Source organism: Sceloporus occidentalis, unplaced genomic scaffold (genome assembly GCF_023333645.1).
Source record: "Sceloporus occidentalis isolate IW3139 unplaced genomic scaffold, rSceOcc1.0.p SCAF_72, whole genome shotgun sequence".
Lineage (NCBI taxonomy): Eukaryota > Metazoa > Chordata > Lepidosauria > Squamata > Phrynosomatidae > Sceloporus > Sceloporus occidentalis.
The window spans coordinates 5,255,927-5,278,576 of record NW_028317052.1 but is presented as its reverse complement, the minus strand read 5'-3'; the positions used below and the strand labels follow the sequence as shown (position 1 = coordinate 5,278,576).

Below are 22,650 nucleotides of genomic sequence, written 5' to 3'. Positions count from 1 at the left end.
CGTGTGAGCAAGGAGCTCAGACACTGAAGATAGATAACCAAGTCACTTCTACCGCCACCCAAACACGGATTCAAAGAAAAAAGAAAGAAAATCAGATACATTTCCATATAAAATACACAAACATATCATGCACGGAACATAATATAGCATACTAATATTTATCAAAAAGGTGAACAGACGCAGGTATTGCTTAGAATGTCACATCAACCACTTGCCTGAAGACACTATGGCACAGCAAATATACTTGCAACACACTGGGTTTTGCGTACTTTTTAATCTATAGGATGCTTGCGGTATCCCTTTTGTCATCTGTGTTGAGATTTGGTGGCGAAGCGTTTTATGACATCACCTGGCACAGCGTCACGTTCACACAGGTGTTTGAAGTAGCCCTTTACGCAAAGTCATTGAAAGGGCTTGTGGATTCTACTGCCATGTTTGGTGCTTACACGTCAAAAGTGGCCCTTTCTTACCAGAAGAAGCCGAGACAGGAAAGAGCGGTGCCCTGACGTGTGTTATTGTGAAAATTAATATTCCTGCTACTTCTTTGTTGAGCACCCATAAAGGAAATAATGAATCCAGACAGCGCTGAGTTTGTAATCTCCAGCTTTGACACGTGTTAATACTTGACATCATAGCCCCAAGAGTTACTGCTGCGCACTTCTTCAGAGAAGAATGCTCCGTGTCAAGAATAACCCTTCAATAACGGGGTTGGTATCAATATGATAACAGTGTGATTCCTGAAAATAATAACATTGATTTAAGCTTATTCTCCATGAGAAATGGTAACCGACAGGTTCCTGGGAAAGGATTATTTGAGGATTTCTCTGTGAAGAAGATCCTGCTTTCAAATTGTCCTTAATAGCATAGTGGAGAATGAGAGACATTGTTAGAGAAAGCACCGGGAGGAATTTGGTGCTTGGGTGGGAACGCGGAGGAGTCGGACAGTTGTTCTGAAGTGGTATCGCTGGAGTGACATCTTCCCATCGAGAAAATGGGAAGAAGCATACTGGAGAGAAAGGCCGAGCCTTCGCTGCCTGACATTAATTACACAAAGGCTTCGTGATCAGGAGTGCCGTTGATTTTCAAGTATAACTTTGAATCTTCGATCTTCTGTTTTTGTTGCTTCTTCAGGTTTCGCTTAAAGAAAATGAGGTAGAGAGGAAGGCAGAATCCCAACATGCTCATTCCCAATAAACCTACGTTGACCTGTCACAAGAAAAGAAAACGGAATATTAGATTATCAAAAATATTAACTTTACCAGAAAGTGGCTTATAATTATAATGTGAGATAGCCTTTATTATGTATTCATTTTTTATTAGTAGGCCACACAGAACACAATGTTTATACGTATATATGAGGACAATGATTTAAATGTTATTTGTACCCAGAGTGGATCGCCATCTAAAGGTCCCATCATAGCCAGAAAGAGAGGCTGCTGGAGCAGTGCAAAGAGCGCGCTAACCAGAGACTGCAATCCGGTCAAACTGCCAAAATGCGATGAAGGATATCTGAAAAAACACAGAAGTCAGCTGTCAGAATAAAAACTCTCCAAGTGAATTGTGTGTCAGTTAACCAAAAGGCAGAATAAATCATCCTTACGCCGGATAGACGTTACACCCTGACCTTCCAATGGACACGTTATAAAAATGAATGTGTGGCCTATACTGGAAGATTGCTAAACGTACTGCATTTCCCGATACATTCACGTGTTAAGATTGTGGCCAACAAACGTTAAACAGACTGGTTCTAAAACGTTTAAATCGGACGCCCTGTTCACTTACACAGCAGCATAGAGTCCTCCCACGGCAGAGTGAATGAATCCTCTGACTATCGTGTGCAAAATAAATGAAAGGATCTGAAAAACATGGGAAATTATAGCATTACGTCATTTTAACGAAACAACAAAAAAAACCCACAAATTTTTAATCAACAGCAGGGAGAACTAACCAAAGAGTTAAAAAGTGAGATTCTTGGTTGCTAAGGTGATTGCACCACATTTAGCGCCTACTAGCAGACTCGAGGTTTATACAAGATCCCCAATGTGACTAGTGCATAGTAGAATATACAGATAACCCGAGGCAGCCGTCACAAAGACATCCATAAGTAACACACAGTATGTGAGACGTTCGCACACACCTGTAGGGGTAGGTTGGGAATGAGACAGGTGACTCCAAACCCCACCATCAGGAAATTGGTAAACGCAAAGGCCCGAGTGGCATTTGTGATCTTCTGAATCTGACGATCCCGTTTTTTCTTTTTCTTGCCATTTCTGGAAGAGAATATGGATTTTGTAAAAGAGATAATATATGAAAACAAAGAAGCCAGGGGGCATAATATAGATCAGCAGAAAGTCTGAATCCATTTGCTGGTATATAAAATGTTGGACATTCACAAGTGATTCAGGAATGAGGTTTATTTTTTTGACACAAAGTGAATTAACATATTCTATAGAAATGTGAGCATTTAGTAAAAAACAACATCATCCTATCAAACACGGTATACGATACAGTGAATGAGAAAATCATTTATAGAATGCTAACTGAATAATGCTTTTGGTATTTACAAGCGTGTAGGGTAGGGTGTGATATTAAACTCTGTCTAGTCCACGGTCTATACAGTTGCATATATTATTATAATTCTAATAACCAGTTGACCGTAAAATTACAGAACTGAGTCCTGGGTTCAGAAATATTTGCTTTATGTATTAACGGCTATCAGCACTGGAGAAACCTTTGCGCTGCTGATAAGAATATGGATTTTATTTTTTATTTATTTTTACATAAAAATATATTATAAACTATATGTTTCATTTGTGGGATTGATTATATTTTTAAACACAAATATCTAAGAGGACAGCATTATCCTTTTTTTGAGTAATAAGGTTAATAAGGTCTTTGTGTCTAGGAGATATGTTGGAAAAGGTCTGCTTTAAAGAATTGAAAGCGGTTCTTACTGCTCATTGCTCTTGTCCTCCTCATCGTCGTTTCCGTCGTCACATTCCTTCAGCTTCCAATCCATTATATATCCAATGACCGGGGCTGTGAGCAGGCAGAGCAGCTGTAACACCCCAAAAATGGATGTATACAGGCTGACTGTGAAGAGAAACAGACATACGGTTAGCGTTCCCTCGACCATCTTCGTCAACACCAGCCTACGAACATGTGAAATATTTTATTCTCCATCATTCGTATTGATATACACCTCCCTTGCACTGGGAAGATGTTACAAAGTTACGGGCAACCTTTCTGGGGTTCTTCATGGAATTCTAAGAGTGTTTGGGAAAAGAAACTGTCAGCTGATCATTGTTTTTGCCCCCTCACACCAGGGGCTTTATACACCATGCAAGACAAGACTCAATGCACGCCATCCATCCGCACGCAGTGGGACCAACAGAAAAGGCAGAAAAGCCCCGGATTGCTGTATCTGGTTTAGGGGTCACCGTTGGAACGACCTCTACTCTGTAAACTGTGACGTGTTTAACCCCTTAATGACAGCCCGTACATGTACGGGCTCAAAATGCATTGTTTTCCTTAAGGGGTTAATCATTGCAGGATTGCCAATACATTTTATTATGTGGGTTAAAACATCCTTTCCCAAATATGACGAGAAATGCTGTCTGAGAAATAGTTGGCGATGGCTTTTAATGTAAGGTTCCTCCAAGCTTACCCGTGTGCATCACTAAACGTGTGGAAAGCATGAAGCCAGCATGTGACAGCGAGGAAGCAATAGAAAAAGAGAGAGCCATTAACACAGACTGCAGAACCCACCAAACACATCTGGGGAATTCACGTGATGACTGTACAGCGGGTGACTAAACGTGGTCAGTGAAAACTGGATCCATCTCCCCGCAGAAAGCAAAACCCAAGCAGAATACAAAAGTGTTTTATTTTGCTTCTCCAATGCATTTGTGTCAACCACGAGGAAGTGAATGTACGACAATCCGATATCAGCATATTAGCAGAGTGACGAGCAGAAATATTCTATGAGTAACTGTTGGATCTTTGCTGAAGGCTCCAGTCACTACTTCCCATCAGACATAATTTAGTTTTTATTTCCCTAACTGCTCGGGGCACATACTTATATATATATTATATATATATACATACATACATATATATATATAGCTTATGAACCATTTTGAGACGTTAAGTTAAAATAGAAAATGAATATTATACCAGCTATGATAACGGGATAACTGCTAAAGCCTCCCTGTGCATCAGTTAAAGCTGTACCCGCCATGGTACGTCAATTCAGAGAATGACAACAACCAGCATGTATGTAATATAGGTGTGCTCAGTGCTAGCCCCATACCCATCCATTGCAGTTATATGATAATCTAGAATACCGAGGTATTCCACAAATGTCCCCGTAAAACTGTAAAGCTGCAGCTACCATTCACAGACCGCATGGCATATTATATGTAGTCATTAAAACAATCATTGGGCAACGTGCTTTTTATTTAAAGCTCCTAGTTGGCATGTCAGTAGTTGAAAAACAGGATCATGATGGCAAAGTACTAGTTACGGTATTTACTGCAGGTATGTATAAGGAATGTGTGCACAGAATCGGGTTAAACATTATTGGAGTGAAGTGCTCATCAGGAATATTCTCCGTGTGACCAAGGGGTAACCAGCCCTCTATGTTATTTCATAATGGCAGAACTGCTGATATTCTTTTATAAGGTCTGGTTTACGGCCTTGGACCTTTCGATTGGGTGCTGTATAAATATTTTGTTATTGGTTACACTCGTGAGCACATTTATTTGAGTAAAGCTTCGTGTCTCCCTGTTTATCTCTGAACAATGTCTTTCAGCTTTGAGATGATGACTGCTGATACAGCAGGTTCAGACTGGATCAGCCACATTGAACTTCTGCCACAAACTATTTTGCAACTCAAGATGATATAACTGATGTAAATAGCACGTGAATTGTTCACTGTGAGTCACTAAAATATTTTTGTACACCAGGGGGCGCTGCAGAGTAATTAACGCTATACTGTGGCTACTACAGATCTGCATTAGTGAAAGTAGTTAACATTTAACGGATAGATGGACAAGGAATAAGAGATCTATATATATTTGCAGTGAACAAAACTCACAATAACAGCTAAAGGCATCATGCGCCTATAGTCTTTACACTTAAAACTAATGCTCTGTGATGCAATGCTTTATATAATAAATTAGCTGTACTTAGAGCACAAGTGGATTAAGAACAATTATAGACACACTTGGGTAGTCCTTTCTATACACACCACTGGCACCCAGGCTTAACTCTCCCCACGGGTTAATACCATTGCCGATACAATGCATTCATTTTTGTCATTACAATGGCCATACAGGCAATGGCCCATGGGACTTTTATTCTGGATATCCAATGGCCATCTGATGTAAGCATCTCCAAAGCAGATGTTAGATCACAACATAAAGTGTCACTGCCATTGTGCTGTTTTTGTATTTGAATGTATGAATAAAAATAATAATAATAAAAAATACCCATTGATTTGGGATTGCTTTGGTGAGGTATTTTGACCAATAGCAACCACGGTCTGCGTAGGCAGTGAAGCATCCGCATTCTATTTCATAAAGATGCCTCATCCAAGAGTTTGGCTTGTAAGTAGAACACTTTCACAAAACTTTGCCACAGGACATGACTTACCAGTTTCCAAATCCCCATCCACAAGGTGCTCTAGGATGTTGTTCATGGCTCCCATATAGAAGATGAGACGGAGCTGGGTGACACACATAGTGATGAGGCTCAGCAGAAGAATGGGACTGAACACGCTTTTCATAAAGGATGGAGTTGCTGCAGAGAGAACATCAGCGCAGCATTAACAGAGTTCTTTTTTTATGAGATTAGTCTGGAAATACCACATCGCAAAGACCTTGAAATATATATTTACAATGTTTGTTTTAATTAATTATATGACGGAAATGCAGATACTTCATTTAAGTTTAAAATGGAATCAGCATTCTAGAGTAAATTTCAAAACCAATATACACACACACACACACACACACAACTGTCTATCAACTTATGCATTTGGTTAATAATTTACAAAGTCTAAAAGAGTATATGACCTTGGTGCTTTAATATATGTTATGGCCCCTTCCATGCCACTCTGGTAACCTTTCTGATACAGTGGGATTTAAACATGCATGTGAAGCCAAATAAACAGTTTTTAAAGTAGGTACAAAAAAAAAAGAAAACGTTCTAAAATAAGCTGTCAAATTTGGTGTTTCTATGATAGGCTAATGGCAGTGGGCCTGCTGGGTGGATACAAAGTTGTAAAAATAAAAGCAGGTTGCCTTTCACAATTTCCCCATAAACCTAGAATTACTCAAGCAGGCAAAGTTATGGATGTACCTGCATTGTCTGCCTGGCATTTCACCTCCAGATCTACGGTGGAGAGACAGAGCTTGTTCCCCTCCTGAAGGGCTGCCAGTTCTTTTGGATTTTTCATGGAGCCTCCTACACTGAGTCGTCGGCCCACCGTTGTTACTTGCTTGTAGAACTGCTTTCCTGTGATTTTGTGGTCAAAGCCCAGCCAGCTGAACTTAATCTTTACTCTAGAGGCAAGAATAAATACATTAGTTATGCCCAAACACCATCTAGTTCGAGCAAGCGGGTAGAGGAGCCACGTGAAGAACTTACGTATAATCCATGTCCTCTGGGCCGGGGAACGGTTCTAGAGGCCAGTTGAAGAAGCAGTTGAAAAAGACAAGTATGGCGCAAGCAGCCCAGACTATTAAAATAGTTATAAAGCTCACATGTAGATCGTAAATAACCTAAAAATTGAATCAGATGAGCAATAGTTAACAAAGCTGATTACAGACTGTAATATATATATATATATATGCATGCAATGCTTATACTTTCAGACATTTAATTAATTAAGATTATATAGCCTTCCAAAGTCAAACATATGTGCATTGCGTGCAGCACTGGAAATAAAAACATTCAGCTAATGGACAAGCCACGTTTAATATGGATCCTAATAGCCCAAGTCTTAAGGTTCATAGGCATTATATAAGTTATTTATATCAAATGAAATTGCAGATCCAATTTCAGGAACTGTAAATAGACCATGTAAAGCATTTATAAATGGATATAGCCATTCACTTTAAACCTCTTCTATTGTAGTGGGTACTTTGTGGAATTAACGTTTAAAGAGGTAAAAGCAAACGACTCCTGGGCACGGTAACAATAGGTGATTGATAGTAGGGCATTTATTTTAATGTTTAGTCATAAGTCAAACAGAAGTGTGAGCAGGTCTTACAATCTCCCTGTGTGGTCAATATTTGCTGTCTGCATATCCCCTGCCTCCTCTAGCTATTGAAATGAAAATAAGGTGTGCTAGAATGAGAAATGCTGATTTGGGGTTCATTCTTCCTTCACAGTCTGTGTGGGGAGTGAAGCTTCCACATTCTGTATGATATACCGGGTCACCCACAGCTTTTTAACTGTTTATATGTCTGCACACACATAGCGAGTATAGTCTAGGACAGGGTATTAAGTAAGCTGGAGTTATTGTTGTCCGAATGTTTTGCGTCCAAAGGGATCACAAATGGATTGATTTAATCCTCCCCTGCCATTTACCTTAAAATAACAACCAGGAAGTGCAAATCTCTAACCAGATCGGACTGGTTTATAAAACTGATATTTTCATAGCAGCCGTATAAGAGAACAGGCTCTCGGAAGAATGTCAACAGCCTTCAAATCCTTCGTACAGGAGCATCTACTGGTTTAAAGAACAGACCCTCACCTTGATGAAGGGGAAAGTGACCGCCGAGGAGGCATAGGAGCCGATCATCAGTGCAATAAACGTTGAGCGCAGGTCGCCAAACATGTTGGGCAGCTAGGAGAGAAGAGATGAAAACTGTTCCGTTATGAAGTTTTATCTCATCTTTTCACAATGGCTGAAATACGCAGGAAATGAAAAGATGTTATCCATCGCCATTAGTTATACCGGGCAGTCTGTCGTGACTGAGGTTTATTGTCCTCCAACTTGCGCAACCCGCACTACCAATCCAAACAAGAATCATTCCTGCCAGTATGTCCCTTTCGACGTGCCCAGCTACATTCATTTATACATTAATCGTTCCTTTAATTAGAAATGCCAAGTTGAGTCAAAACAGTACAACACAATTAACAAGAAGCCAACGATGGGGTCTGTGCCATGTTTGCTTGGCATACATTTTTTATTATTATTATTCATTTTTTTAGTTACCAAGACGCTGCCTGTAACTTTAAATCGGCAGCACTGGGTATTTGGGTATTATTCGCTATCTCCCCATGCATTTCTCCCATGAGAATGGGGATGTCCCACCTTAGGCCGGCTATCCTTTACACCTTCAGAGGTGCCAAGTAATCAAGGAGAAGGAAATAAAAGCCCTGCAAGTAATTCACAGAGAAATACCCCACATGCCAAAGGAGTCTGGGGGTAAAAGTATGACGTGAGAGCTCCCTTAAAATGGTTACAATGACAAATGATAAGATTATTCTTTCTAATAATCCCAATTTCTGCACATGGTTCCTTTTATTCTTGCCTGGCTTCGCATGTGCAGCGAACACTCTGTTCCGGAGACATTAAACATTAATATATTAGTCAGAGAGCACGGCACCGTGTTGTAAACGGCTATGACACATTCTCATTTAGAAAGCCCAGATTATCGGAATCATTAGCATTTTATTTTGAAATGGAATTTATAACTCCCGAGCCTGCAGATAAGAAGCGTAATCGTTTTATTTCCTTGCAGGGCACGCACATATGTTCGCGGGAGCCGCTGAATTTCTAATGACCCGTGTTAGTAAACGCCGCAGACGGTCATTGCAGCGGCACAAACAAAAAGGTCAATTCCTTCTAAAGAGCAGATGGCCGGAGAGACTTGGAAACCTGAATGTTGATCTGAACTTCACAAAAGGTGTGTCTGCTGTATTCATTCTGTGACGATACGGAGACTTTCAGGGCCATTATGTACCAGGTCAGCCAACAATGTCACCCACACGGACAGCAGATAAACATCACACATGATCCCTATGGCACCCGCTAAATAATAACCACTATTTCACTGCTAGAATATCAGTAAAGCTGGAGCTCAAACACCCCGTGCAGACAGACAAGTCTGCGTTTCAGTCTTGTCCGGATACGTTCCAAAATCTGGGTGCACTGTTTAGTAAGCAGAGCCCTGAGTGTCCTCTCCTTACAGCCAGAAGAGCTGCGATGTTTACAAGGTGCCGTTCTAGAACAGAAGCGGGTGAGGCTACGGAGAAACTGAAGTGTTTGTGTAACGTGTGCTCTGTAGTTTATTTAAACTCTGGCACATTCAGACCCTAAGGGGATCCCGTTTTCCCAGAAAACCGGGTGCTGGACAGGATCCCGTGACAGACAGATGTTGCTGAACTAAGAAGGAATGTAAAAAGGATCCCAGCGTGTGACGTGACGTTGTGCCAAGCGGACAGCTGAGCTCTGACGTAGACATCAGAAAACTGCCCAGTGTCACACCAACTTGTGTAGTGCATACATGGACTTGCTACTTGGTAGAGATGGTATGGCCAATTTCAGTATGAGAAGGGTTAATTTGATTGTACAGTCATGTGGTGCCAAAAGGTCTTGTGAGATAAATGTGTCCTTTGAAGCTCGGACTCCAACCGGGGCCTTCTACAGGGTGTTAGGTCCTGCAGTGGAGCTGCCGTTTTGTCTAGGTTCAAATGTAGACAACCATATGCCTGTTTCCCCCTCATAATACTGGATTCTTTGATATGCTAAGTGACCACTAGCAGTCAGGAAAACCATCTCATATCCAGGTCATATCCAACACATATCAATAATAACTCATATATTCATTATCATACCTCCTTGTGTGCATACCTAGAACGGGGAACGCGCAGCCTACAAAAAGAGTACAAACATGACGTAAACGGTTTGGAAGGAATTGTGAAGTCTATGATGGTCAGTCATATGTAGCAAGTGTGACATATCTATGGACTTCACAATTTACAGGAAATTCATAAATGCATGAATTATGGCTGTGGCGAGCACAGGAGGGACGATAAAATGAAAATAAGTTATTTGGACTGATATGTTTCCACTACTCAAGGGGGAGGTCACTTATGGTACACCTTCCCTCTGCTTATACCACCTCTGGGCCGGCTTGGAAACTCGAGATGAACTGGGAAAGAGTATAAAGTTAGTGAAAGAAGATTGGTCAGTGTGCTTACTAGGGGCCAAGATCTAATTTTGAGTAAGTCGCCATCTTTCCTTGCCGGAGCCCTACGGACAGAAAAACTGTTACTTGACCATTCAGTGAGTAGTTAGGTTTTCTGTAATTTTCTCCTTTTTATTTTATCTGTTGGTGTAAATAATCTGTTTATCATCTTTTTTGTATGCACTGTGATTTTTTTATTCATAATAAATATTCGTTTATTAAGTTCTGCCTTTGTCTGGTAAAGACTCACGTTACCTGAAGAGACCGTTCTATTGGTAATTTTAAATCACATAATTATTGTGTTAAAATATACTGTGTGGGTTTTTATAGTCTGATTCGTTTGGGGTACCAAGGCACCCCATTTCTAAATTGTCTTGGTGGTGGCAGCGTTATTTTGATATTTGTTATATCATTATAGTTAATTGCGGGTGGTATTAAGGGTGGATATTTGTATTTTTATCACTATTTCCGGTCTAGGGCAGACAGATAGTGAATTTTAACCCTTTTACCACCAGAACCAAGTCACGCGCATGCTTGGAGTAGAGTGCGTTCGTGACACCCAGTATGGGGGTATTTAAGGACATCAGTTAGAACCCCTCTTATTCAGTTCATGTTACAGGGGCTACTTCCTCTTGTTTCTAATCCCATCAATTTCCAGAGGAAAAGGGGTTAATCTGTGACATTAAGCAGCAGAAAAGAAAATTGCGGATTGGTGCCTGCGTTTTGTTGCAAAGGTTGTAAACACGAAAACAATCATCTTGTGCTTTAATCCCGTTAAACGGGCTAATCTACACTCAGTATTCATTAAAATGTTGTTTATCAGGCAATCGCCTGTTTGGTGCTGCATTGTTGTAACTGCAGATTTGTTTGGGAAAGTTAGCCAACAAACTGACCCCCCTGAGCCATTTATTAGCCCTCTCTGACCTGCGTCCTCCCTGACCTGCGCCTGGTACCAAATCCCCGTTCACACGGCACGTTCTCTGCGCCACCCTTACATATCTCTGCGATAACAAACAACACCTTCCGACAGAGCTCCTAAAACAAGGATAAATATCCACAGGTAGGAGCAGCGAGTGACGGTGTTCTTGAACGCAGGACAGCGTGTATTTAGGATGTTTCTCCGTGTTTCCATTTGTATATGTCAATCAAAAACAGCACCTACCCCACAGCCCTGTCACTCCCGAAAGACTCGAAAATCCTTTAAAATGCATGAATTATATATATATATATGAATAGAATATCTAATATATATATATTATATGAATTTAATAGGCCTCGCTTACTAGGATAAAACAACAAAGCATATTTTATGATAGGAAACTCAGGGGTAAGCCTTTAAATAAATCATTAAATATTTTCTCACATTTATATCTAGATAAATATCATTCCAGGAATTGATGTTCATCCAAGAGAAAATTCCCACTATTCAATAAGTGAATTAATAGACAGCACGAGTATTCTATCTCAAACTGATCTGGCCGTTAAAAATTGAATGGGGGAGACTTGCTCTGGATTGTGTAGAACAGCTTTTGGTTCACAATGCGCTGTAAGATGCGGCGCATGCCACGTATCAAATGATTTGTTGCGTTTTTGCACCAAAATAAAAAGACAAAATTAGCAGCCACTCGGTAAGCTGTAGCCCTGCAACTGCAACATGCGCAGCTTTAGAGACCCGTTATTCCGTTTCTATGTTTCATGACGCTGCTACAGTTTCTGCTCTCAAACTTTAACTAAATCATCTGCATAGTTCTCATTCTATATTATATATATTTGGGACAAAATGAAAGATGCACCCAACATGTGTTTTGCGTGGACGTCAGCGGAGAACCACTTATCGCACATGTCACTGCATGGGAGTAACTTTCCTAACGTTATCTCGCGCTGGTCCTGGGCTCTCGTTATGAGCACGCAAAAAAAAAAAAAAAAGAGTATACATAGATAACAATAAACAACGTTAACAAAACAAAAATGCACGTCATGTATCCTCCCCCAACAGTATAATCATTCGTACAAACTTAACAGGGAGTGAGGGGCTCGTCCACTTACGCAAAATGTTATTTTATGTTTGGTCCAAGGGTTTAATGACTTTAAACTATTTAAATTTTTTTAATCAATTTTTAGAGCCTGCTTTTTATGTCACATGACAATTAAGTGTTCCCGGCAACATTTCAATTGATTAAATAATTATTATCTGGGAAGGGTTTGGGCCAATCAACAGAACTAGGCATGATATATCTAATCCATCATTTAGTTACAGAAGTGTTAAAATTCAACTTTCATACTTTAAAACAGGATGCGATATGATGAGCTCTTGAGGATCTGCTATATTATTCCACCCCTGTAGCCCATATTGCTGAACTGTATATGATATTCTTAATATCGAGCTGCACAAATTTGTGTTAAATAGTGCTACAGCCAAACAAAACTCAATCAATAGGGAAAGGGCATCCGTCTCTATGGAATCAGCGCGAGTGTCACCTAAATAAATGTGTTCTTGCAGAAACAAATTGCTGGGCTCACAAAAGCAAACAAATCATTCACATGAGGAAATCCAATTAGTGCAACGACAGTGAAGCTACATTATGGCGTGTGGGTTTAATCTTCACCTAACTATCTCTGAGCAACGGCAAGCGGTTCCACGGCCCTGGCTCCATCTAGCATTTCAAGGCAACGGGCTTTGTGAGTTCACTTGTCTAGGTGCATCTGGCCAGTGTGAGCAGATCACGCATTGGTTTTCCTTGGATCAATGGATGGGTGGATAGATGGATGGGATAGATGGATAGATGGATGGGTGGATAGATGGACGGGTGGATAGATGGATGGGTGGATAGATGGACGGGTGGATAGATGGACGGGTGGATAGATGGACGGGTGGATAGATGGATGGGTGGATAGATGGACGGGTGGATAGATGGACGGGTGGATAGATGGACGGGTGGATAGATGGACGGGTGGATAGATGGATGGGATAGATGGATGGGTGGATGGGTGGATAGATGGATGGGATAGATGGATAGATGGATGGGTGGATAGATGGATGGGTGGATAGATGGATGAGTGGATAGATGGATGGGTGGATAGATGGATGGGTAGGTGGATAGATGGATGGGTAGATGGATAGATGGACGGGTGGATAGATGGACGGGTGGATAGATGGACGGGTGGATAGATGGATGGGTGTCTGTGCAATTCAAAGATTAGTGCGATGTATTTAACACCTTGTCACAAACATCAGTATTACAGCACTTTACAGACCTGCATTGCTAAAGACATACTGTAATAGAAGCAAGTAGGCAGAGAACCTTCATACTTACGGTCAATGAGGTGAAAGTCATACACATTCCTCCAAAGCCATTGAGACACAGGGCAACGAATATCAGCACAGACAAAGCTGCCATCATAAGGGAAAAAAGACAAGAAGATCAAGATTGCTGCACTCAGAACCAAGACAACTCACTGGTGCAAAAAAAAACCAAAAAACAACAAAAAATGGGAATGCAGGAGATTTCTTAAAGCTCTTGTTGCTGATTTAGTTTTGCATTATACAGGGCCTGCTGGAAAGGTTCATTGGAGTCTGCCCTTCATAATGCATATTGATAACGGGGTGTTGGAATGAGCCAAGTGGATAGGTCCCTCCAATACCCATATAGCAGAGAGGGGTTTTACTCACAGTTGGGGTTACTTGCTCCATATGCAATCAGTAGGCAGGAAACTCCAAAGCTGGCACTGAAATAAAAAAAATAAATCACCTGATAAACAAACAAGCAACAGAACAGGAGCCCGATACGTCTGACGAGAGATGCACGTACCTTCCGCTTAGCCTGAGCTTGCGAGGACCGTACTTGTCCATGATAATTCCCAGAGGTAAGGAGATGGCGCTGAGGAGGAAGGAGCCCACGGTAAAGGCCAAATTCAACATCTCGTCTTGCTCTTTACACACCAGCCAGCCATTTATCTCTATGATCTGCTCCTTGACTGTCTCATTTCCAAACACGCTGCTGCTGTTAGTGATGTTTGCAGAGGTAACATTGTCTAAAAAAAAACAACACAGTAGATTAGGTAGATGATACTGGACTGCTACATACAGTATCTGCTCCGTACTGGCTTTTTTATTAATTTATCTATTTTAACCCCAAATTTCCTCTCGTTAATGCATATTTGAGTTGTACGGACTCCATGCACTCTTTAGTTATTGGGGTTCGGAAATGTCCAATGGGGATTTAACATGAAGACAGGACAGGAAAACCAAAACATAAGACGTCTGGATCCCACTAGGTAATACTCACCTGGAGTCTTGTACCAGTCTAAGCCAGTATGGACATATGGGCAGATTAAGAAAAGATAGGTGATAATACATATTTGTGGTGAGAAACATATTTTTTCACCCCGGAAGCTTGGTACCTGCGGGCGGATTACTAGCTAGATTAACATAAAGCACATAAACGATTTTATGTCAAAATCTTACAACTGAACATATTATAATCTTGTGTTTCTACTACAGTTCCTTTCTAAGCAAGTCATGGAATATTATGGGGGTTTCTTTCTGTAAATCCCAACGGTTATGCGATGCACTACTTGGTATGTCCCGTTTACACTTTGTACAGCGCTACACAATATGGTGGTGCTGTGTCCATCTATAAATAATGGTTAAGCACGATATAGTGCATACATTTTTGGCTATTAGCCAAAAAAATAATTTACATACGGCAGCGTAATCTGCGCTCTCTTCTATCCTCCCCCCCCTGCCTTTTCTCTCTTTTTTTACCATTTTTTCATATGATCTTGGGACTTTGGCAGAGGGAGGATATGGTAACAGGAAACAGATGTGGGTGAAAGGTCATGGAGATAAACATGATGAGGGAGAGGCACTGACTCTGTGGACAATGCAGTTTAATGGCATTGGGCTTCCCAGTCAAGTTGCTATGGATAGGCTGGGTATTCGTGCGGCAGGCAGCGTGAACAAGACGTTAACTAATCTGTAAACAAGTTTGTTTTAGCTTGGTGATAGAACAGCCTGTCTGTGTAAAGGTCTCGCCCGGTGTTCTCAAGCTATTTTAAAGTATCCTGGCTCCATTCCCAAAATAGAAGTGTCCCTGTTTGTCTTACAGTTTCTATGAATTGACCTCGAAAAAAAATAAACTTTACAGGAACGAGTTAGCACAGCTCACTGCGCAGATACTGTTAAAAATGGCGTGTTTTCTGCTTCCTTCACAAAATTCACAGGTAACAAGCCAAGTGCGTGTTTGTCATACCTTCAGGTCTAAGTACACAATTACAAGCAAAATGATTTGAAGAAGTTTATATCCAGCAGTCAGCGGATTGCTGGACATCATTACAGTTATTAGGAGAGTAGACTTCCAAACACAAAACCAAAGACGTCCCTGGTTCTTATACGGCGCGCGCCGAGGTGATGATGGAAAGAATGAAAAACAAAAAGGAACGGGAAGCAACGTAGGAAGCAAGATCGCAAGCAATAGCCCTGCCTTGTAGCTGAAAGCCATTGTATCTTGAGTCAGCAGCAATAGTACGCCTGATCATGTATAACGCATATAGTTTGTTTTCTATAGAAACCATAAAAGCGAGAACACAATATAATTGGTAACTTATTGTTGGATAGATACATTGGTCCCATTTCAAATTAACACACAGAGAAACACAAAGTAGAAGAATTCATTTTTTCTCCACCTTAAATCTTGTTTATTTGTGATCTGACCAAGCCGCGGGCCAACGGCTGGAGATTCCAGTATATTTATTTAGTTTGTCAAGGGACGGGCTTGTAGTAGGAAGCAGCCTGCCGTGCAGGAGACCGTAATGGACTGCCAATGAGTCAAAAAGCACACCATTAAGCAAATTTCAGCTCTTGGGACAGGCACCGAGCCAATTCCCACCAGCGTGATCAGGTATGATCAGTGATGATTGCTCCAGGTTCTCTTCTGAGAATACATTAACATTAAGTTTCATGAAAAGGTATACAACCTTTGCTATTTGTAATTCTAAAAGTGGAATTTTAGCATAAAAGGGAAGATTTCTCCAGCCACCCCCCATGTGCAAATAAAACCCTTATAGCGCCCCCTACCACCTCAGCATTCCAGCATCTGCCTCACTAGGGTTAGCATTCAGTAAATCGGTATTCCATGCGGAACGTGGCAACAGGAACGCAGAAGCAAGGGATGTGCCAGTTTGTTGTGAATAATTTCACCTGGACTCCCCCTCCCCCATGCAGTTTTGGGCCATTACCCTTGTATTATTTAGGAGTAAAGGCTATATGCTGTTCTATATTGTACTACCTTTAGATTTATCTTGCATGCTTGGGAGCAAATTCCAGGAACGTAGCATACCTTGAAACGGCCTTAACCCCTGACTATGCTGAATATTTGTCCGATGCATTGTGTGTTAAATCCAATGGGATAAAAAAGCACAGTCAAGTGACATAGTATTCAAAGAGGCATTATTTTAGTCTTCTGAAAATCATTCTTTGTATAGCCATTTTATTATTAAAATCTCAATATTACAATTAGTTTTCAGTGCTGCAAGAAATGTGTTTGGAAGGAAGGGACAAATGTGGACAATGTTTTAAGATTTATGAATTTAATTACCATTTCTGTAAAACAAAGTTATCCGTGCTATGGGACTAGACCAAGGACTGATAGGGGGTTTGGAACCCCTAAATCAGGAAAAATGGGCAGACTAGATGGGCCAAAGGGTTGTTATCTACCGTCAAGCTCTACATTACTATGTAACTATGTGATAAATATAAACTTTTGAAACACGTTAAGGTGCACTGGACAAACCAGCTGTCTGAAAACACTCTCGAGATTCCGAGTACAAGAAAACAGAGGTTTTGTCTACCCTGTTCCATGAACAAGGCCATGTGAATGACCTCGTTTCTACAGACCTGTCCTATAGGGGAGAAAAGTACACAAAACTCAAAGAATGACAGACACCAGAATAAAAGGTTTGCTTTCAGCAGGTTTGGCTTATAAAAGGGCTGCCTGAAAGATCTCCGGCTGCTTTTGGGGAGCACCAACCTATTCTTCTCCATTGTAGGCAAAACTATTTACTATCTAACATTATGTGGTACATTTCCTTTGCTGGAGTAATTAAGCTTTAAACGCTAGTTACAGGGTATTCATTTTTACTAAGATAATGTCCGGTGCCATGTTTTTATTACCATACGTTGCCAATAGGTTTACACGGGGGCAACAGACTAATGGCAAGTATGTAGCATTGCAAGAAGTCCTCATAACTGGACAGTCCAGATCACATGTTGGGTTGTGTATAGGAGTATCTGTGTTACAACGTATATTCTACACAAACTAGAACACTGCGTTTAGGAGGTCCTTCAACAACCAAAACTACTTGGAGCTTAAAGTTTGCTTCCTCTCTGTGTTTAGATGAACTACCCTTCCAGGGATATTTATGCCTTGGCCAGTGAAATCCATGTAACTTCTGTTAATCAGAAATAGTCTCTTAGTTGGTTAAAAGCTCCTGAGTACCAACATCAGAAAAAGGGAGAATCTGTCATGTTTAGCAGCATCTTCCTCCCACAATGTGCCAAATCTCTACAAAACCCACATAATATAATGTGTGCAAGGAGAGATTCATCTCCATATCATTTTAATATACATTCATTAGTAGGGCTGCATGGCATATAGTCCCTTTAATATAAGGGATTCTTAAGGATTCTGCCTTACGGATATGTGGATCATGAGCGTTAAAAGGGCTCTCGATTCAAAGAGGCCCCCTTATGTGGCAGATGTGCTATTATCATATATAAAATATCTATATATAGTGCCAACAAATGATGCAGCACTTCTTACCATACATACAAAACTAGATTAAACCGATGCATTAAGAGGGCCTTGCTCACAAGCTTAAAATCTGCACTTGTATGGCAAATACAATGTACTTGATATATATATGATTAGTGCAAAGACATCAGATGATGGGGTGATAGTCATCCCTGCTGTATGAAATATTGAGTAGTTAGACAATATGTGAAGTCTGTGGGTAAGCTGATGGGGAGTAGAAAAAAAAAATCAATTTGAATCATACATTGACTCAGATTTGCTCTTCAAAGCAGAATGCCCAAGCAAATAGGCCTTCATTTCTGGTGTATTATTGCGTACGTTTGTGTGTTTCTATCGTATGATCTCTCATTGTGCGCTCGATACAGCTGGCGCCATATAGCTAAATGTGGCATGAAAATTAAGGCATTCTATTATTCATTAATAGCATCATCCTGAGTGGATTCACTTAGCCATACACATATAAGCTTGATTAAGACTGGGCTGGCTGCCCTTTGGTATCCGGAATCCAAAGGCGCGCTCAGCAGTTCTGGAAGCCGCACGGACAGACAGCTGAGATTTACTTAACAGTCCAAAGGGCAGCTCCTGGAGTGCTGAGATGCCGTTTCTGGAGAGATGAAAGATAGCAGGCATACATGCAGATGTGATCAGAGTCCTTCTTTCATATCTCATATTTTATGCTACATCTACTCTATTTCTTGCCTGTGCCAGCAGCTTTTAGAACAAATTACGGTTGAGGCGTTTCCAGAATTAGTTACCAGATTGCTCAACTAAGAAAAAAAATCTGCCCTCTGCCCTGTGGTAAAGTCAGATTAAATAACCAGGGTGTGGGGAGAACGTGGCAACTAGCTTTTTTATATATATATATATAATGATTAAAAAGGCCTTGGCTTGGAGAATTTCAATAATTATAGCCAGTAACTAAAATGGTGGCAAGGGAATAGTTTTGGTAACTAAAACGCTAACTTACCTGTGGTAAAGTAGCCAACAGAAAGCTCGCCAGCTGCTGGGAACTACAACTCCCTTGACGCGCATAGGAACTGTTACAAGCATCACGGCAGTTATTGATTGTTTTACGTAGCACCATCATATTCTGCAGCGCTGTACAATGGGTGCCTGTTGGCTGGCACTGCTTTCAGGTAGAGGTTTCAATGTAATACTAGTGACCTAGTTAGTATAGGGTTCTCTGTACAGTAGCGTTCCTAGCCATCTTCATATCTGGCCATGACCTTAACCAATTCAACTACCTGCCTCAAAGCAGAACCAGACAGTGAGGGGATGCCAAGAAAGTGTCTGAACATTTTCCTGACCTGGAGCAGCACGGGGGGAATGGATGACCACACGTTGCACTTGTTTCATACCAGTTCATGTACAATAAGTAACTCATTCACGAGGCACCGGTCTCCTGACAGAATCCATTAGCAGCCGTTGCCTGCAGGAGGCATTTAATTACCCATTCCACCTTGAACCTTCAGAGTGTTGGGCAGCGAATTTACCTTAATTTCCTCTCCATTCTACTATGAATTAAACGATGATGCCATTTACAACACAGAAAATATGAAACCGGTTGTATGTTGGCTTAAAACAGAATAGAATCTAAAACGTTTCTGGAATTTCATGTAGTGGCGGTCAACTGGTTCTTCATTTGCAGTCTGAGAAACATCCGGTTTCATGCAACTATTTGAACAAAGGGGAGGATGTGCATTTCTCTGGGAATTAAAGGGTTAAAGAAGGGGTGTCACACATTGTATAAAGTGTGTAACCTTCGGCATAAATATCTGAGTCAAATGTCTGAGATGGTATTTGCTGCCTACAAGGCACACGCGAAGAAACTTGTCATTTAGTCATCAGTTTCCGGTTATTAGGAAGTTGTCACCAAATCCAATGTCCGACCAACTATGGAGAGGAACAGTGTTTTTCTTTTTGTACGTCTGGAGGAGACAGATATGTCTTTGTCTTTACACCAATAATGATGCCCTCTGATTAAACCACAATGCTCATCTATATGGAAACATTACTGGTCGTTATTTGGACATTATACAATTGCAGCACAAACTTGCAGGTCCTGTTTTGGGTGAAGCACCAACACATTGAAGGTAACGCTGCACCAGTTTAAAAAAAGGTTGTGCTATGGAGGCTTACAAGAAAAGTCATGATTGGTTTCAGATTTATTTTATTATTTAAAAACAGAGGTTCGGCATGCTCAAAAAAAACCATACGTCAGAAAACCAGCAAAGTAAAATATGTTCGGTTTAAGATATGAACATCAGTGGATAAGGCATCAAAAATAGACATATCTTGAGTCATCATTTACAGCTCTCTGAAAAATGTTTATACTTTAATTTAGACCAGATTATGTTTCAAATGTCTGATGCCCCAACCCTTCTTCTCTGACCCGATACAAAAGTATCAGACCAGAGGTGATGGCATTCGATGGGTGCATGTAGGAGTGTGTGTGTGGGGGGGGGGCTTAGTTCAGAACAACTATAGTCATTTAATTTTTGGGGAAAGCTGAAAAACTGATTACATAAGCATACATAACGATGAATTATACTTTCCTATTACACAAACAAATGCGTACTGCCCACCACTGTGGCAATTAAGTGATTTATGAGACATTACAATCATTAACTGAAATAATTTAGCCTTTATTATAGTATTATAAAAACTGTTGCATCTTATGTCACTTATTCCGTGTAGAACAAAAAAAAACACCTTAAGATTTCATTGAAGCCAATAGAACTTCAGTTGTATTCAAGGGATCCCCCCCCCTTAAGGACAATGGGTTGTCCTTAACCCCATTAAAAACAATGCATTGTGAGCCCGTACATATACGGGCTTTGTCATGAAGGGGTTAAAGTGTTACGAAGTGCATGGTCAGTACCTTAGAGAATATCATAAAGATAAGCTTGTTTAAGGTAGCCTGGCTCTCACCTGGGTAGTGGCACAAGTAGGAGTAGAACCCTTCAGACTTCAGCATGATAAGGAGGGAGCCCCAGCCCAAAAGCACTGCCGAAAAGAAAAGGTTCTCAACCACAGCTGTACATGCCATCCACCAGCGGCGCCGATGCGCCGTGGCCAAAGTAGGGGCCATTGTTTCTTCTCGTTTCTTTTTTCAAATGTCAACCTGGAAACAGAAATGGAAAAAATAAAAGTGTATATATGGTTAAAAACAGAACTATACAAAAGTCTATACAAAAAAACTTTAACCAAGCTTGCTACAATTTATATAATAGAGTGTCCCCTTTAAATTATACTCGTTATGCCCCTTTCATTAGAATCTACCCTATGCATTTGTCACATTTCCTGTCCCCTAGGTGCCTGGCATACGTTCATATGAACCAATAAGCCCATGCAGCATACTCACTGGGAGACAACTTTTGTCGCAGGGGGTCTACAGTTACCCCACCTGTGAGCGTGCGCTGAAAAAAAGTGGTTCATGCTCATTTCACCTGGGGTGCTTTGTTGTCAGTGATTGGCGCTTTCAAAATTGGACAGCAGATGGGCTATTGGGCTGCGGCATCTACTATGGGTAAGTACTCTACCGGCAAGACATTAATGCATATTATAGTGATTACAAAAATACATTAATATGCATTATTTATTGCTATGACATAATAACAAGACATTTATAAAAATAGCATTTAAATGATGCATATTAATCGCAGCAGCAGTGCATCAACAGTGGAGGGGTTAAATATAGTGAAGTAAAGTCAATGGGTTCATCTTTCTTATCAACTATATGTCTTTGAGAGGGGCAAAGATCTAATGGCATAATTCTTGAGCAAAGACTCTGGATGGTGAGAATTGAAAACTGGCTAACAGATAATAGAGCATAGATAAGACTAACCACGTTAGCTTTAGCCCAATTGCTTCCCGTTCTGAGCCGTCTTTATTGCTAAACAAACATTATAAAAATAAGAAGAGAGGCTCTTCAGCTCCACAACATTATCATTAACACTGCTTAATTATCATTAACACTGCAGCTATGTTTCCATAAACAACAAAGAAAGGAAAGTTTTTTCACCATTATTCCACTATCTTTCCCCCTTTTTGTCGCCGGTTTTCATCCTTTTTTCCACATTATCATTAACACCTGGAGAGCAGCCTTGCGAAGATGCTACATGACGCTTCTGAGGTTTACATCTGCATGGGAGGCTTTTGGTGGCAAACAATGGGGCCGATACTTTTACGTATTGGGACAGCTGCTTTCAGGCCTACAAAATTCAACCAACATGGGCCATCCTGAACTGGATTACAGACAGAGGACTAACACTATTAGTTATCAGGGACAGTTGCCTTCATACATACAAAACCCAGTTTTGGTTCTCAAAGCCAATATTCCAAAGGCTTAATTTGAAGAAGAAGAAAAAAAGGGGGCCTGAAATACCATAAAATGACTTGAATACTGTGATCTGACTAGCATTAGGACTCAACAGGTCACAGTGCCATGGACTAGATGACTTGGCTAATGTGGCAGCTTCCTGGCCCATTAGATGATGTCACATGGTCAGGGTGCGTTGGACAGGAAGTACAGATGCTGCCAGTTAGCACAGTAAAATACTATATATGGACAAGACTACATTTCTGTCAAAGTGATGGAAAATTGGACTCGCAACAGGGTACTAATCTGACAG

The 22,650-nt window shown here is 40.7% G+C and overlaps 1 protein-coding gene across 2 annotated transcripts; it reads right to left on the bottom strand.

The window, feature by feature from the left end:
• Nucleotides 1–1,044: 1,044 nt before the first annotated feature.
• LOC149286235 (large neutral amino acids transporter small subunit 4) lies at nucleotides 1,045–21,107 on the bottom strand. 2 transcript variants are annotated; one of them, XM_089494459.1, is made up of 14 exons: nucleotides 20,948–21,107; nucleotides 14,015–14,237; nucleotides 13,876–13,931; nucleotides 13,520–13,596; nucleotides 7,763–7,855; nucleotides 6,652–6,785; nucleotides 6,364–6,566; nucleotides 5,656–5,802; nucleotides 3,668–3,679; nucleotides 2,955–3,093; nucleotides 2,138–2,270; nucleotides 1,783–1,856; nucleotides 1,386–1,509; nucleotides 1,045–1,206 (listed from the first exon to the last, which is right to left on the bottom strand). In XM_089494459.1, exons 1-14 carry the CDS (start codon nucleotides 21,105–21,107, stop codon nucleotides 1,045–1,047), a joined length of 1,737 nt encoding a protein of 578 aa, XP_089350585.1. The 2 variants fall into 2 exon arrangements, with proteins under 2 accessions (XP_089350585.1, XP_089350586.1); XM_089494460.1 differs by lacking the exon at nucleotides 3,668–3,679.
• Nucleotides 21,108–22,650: the final 1,543 nt, after the last annotated feature.

Excerpts from the sequence above, each read along its gene's own strand:
- LOC149286235 (XM_089494459.1), bottom strand. The coding sequence starts at position 21,107 with ATGGCCCCTACTTTGGCCACGGCGCATCGGCGCCGCTGGTGGATGGCA. Across the intron at positions 13,932-14,014 it reads AAGCTCAGGCTAAGCGGAAG|TGCCAGCTTTGGAGTTTCCT; the intron begins GTACGTGCATCT and ends TTTTTATTTCAG. Across the intron at positions 1,207-1,385 it reads TAGATGGCGATCCACTCTGG|GTCAACGTAGGTTTATTGGG; the intron begins GTACAAATAACA and ends TTCTTGTGACAG.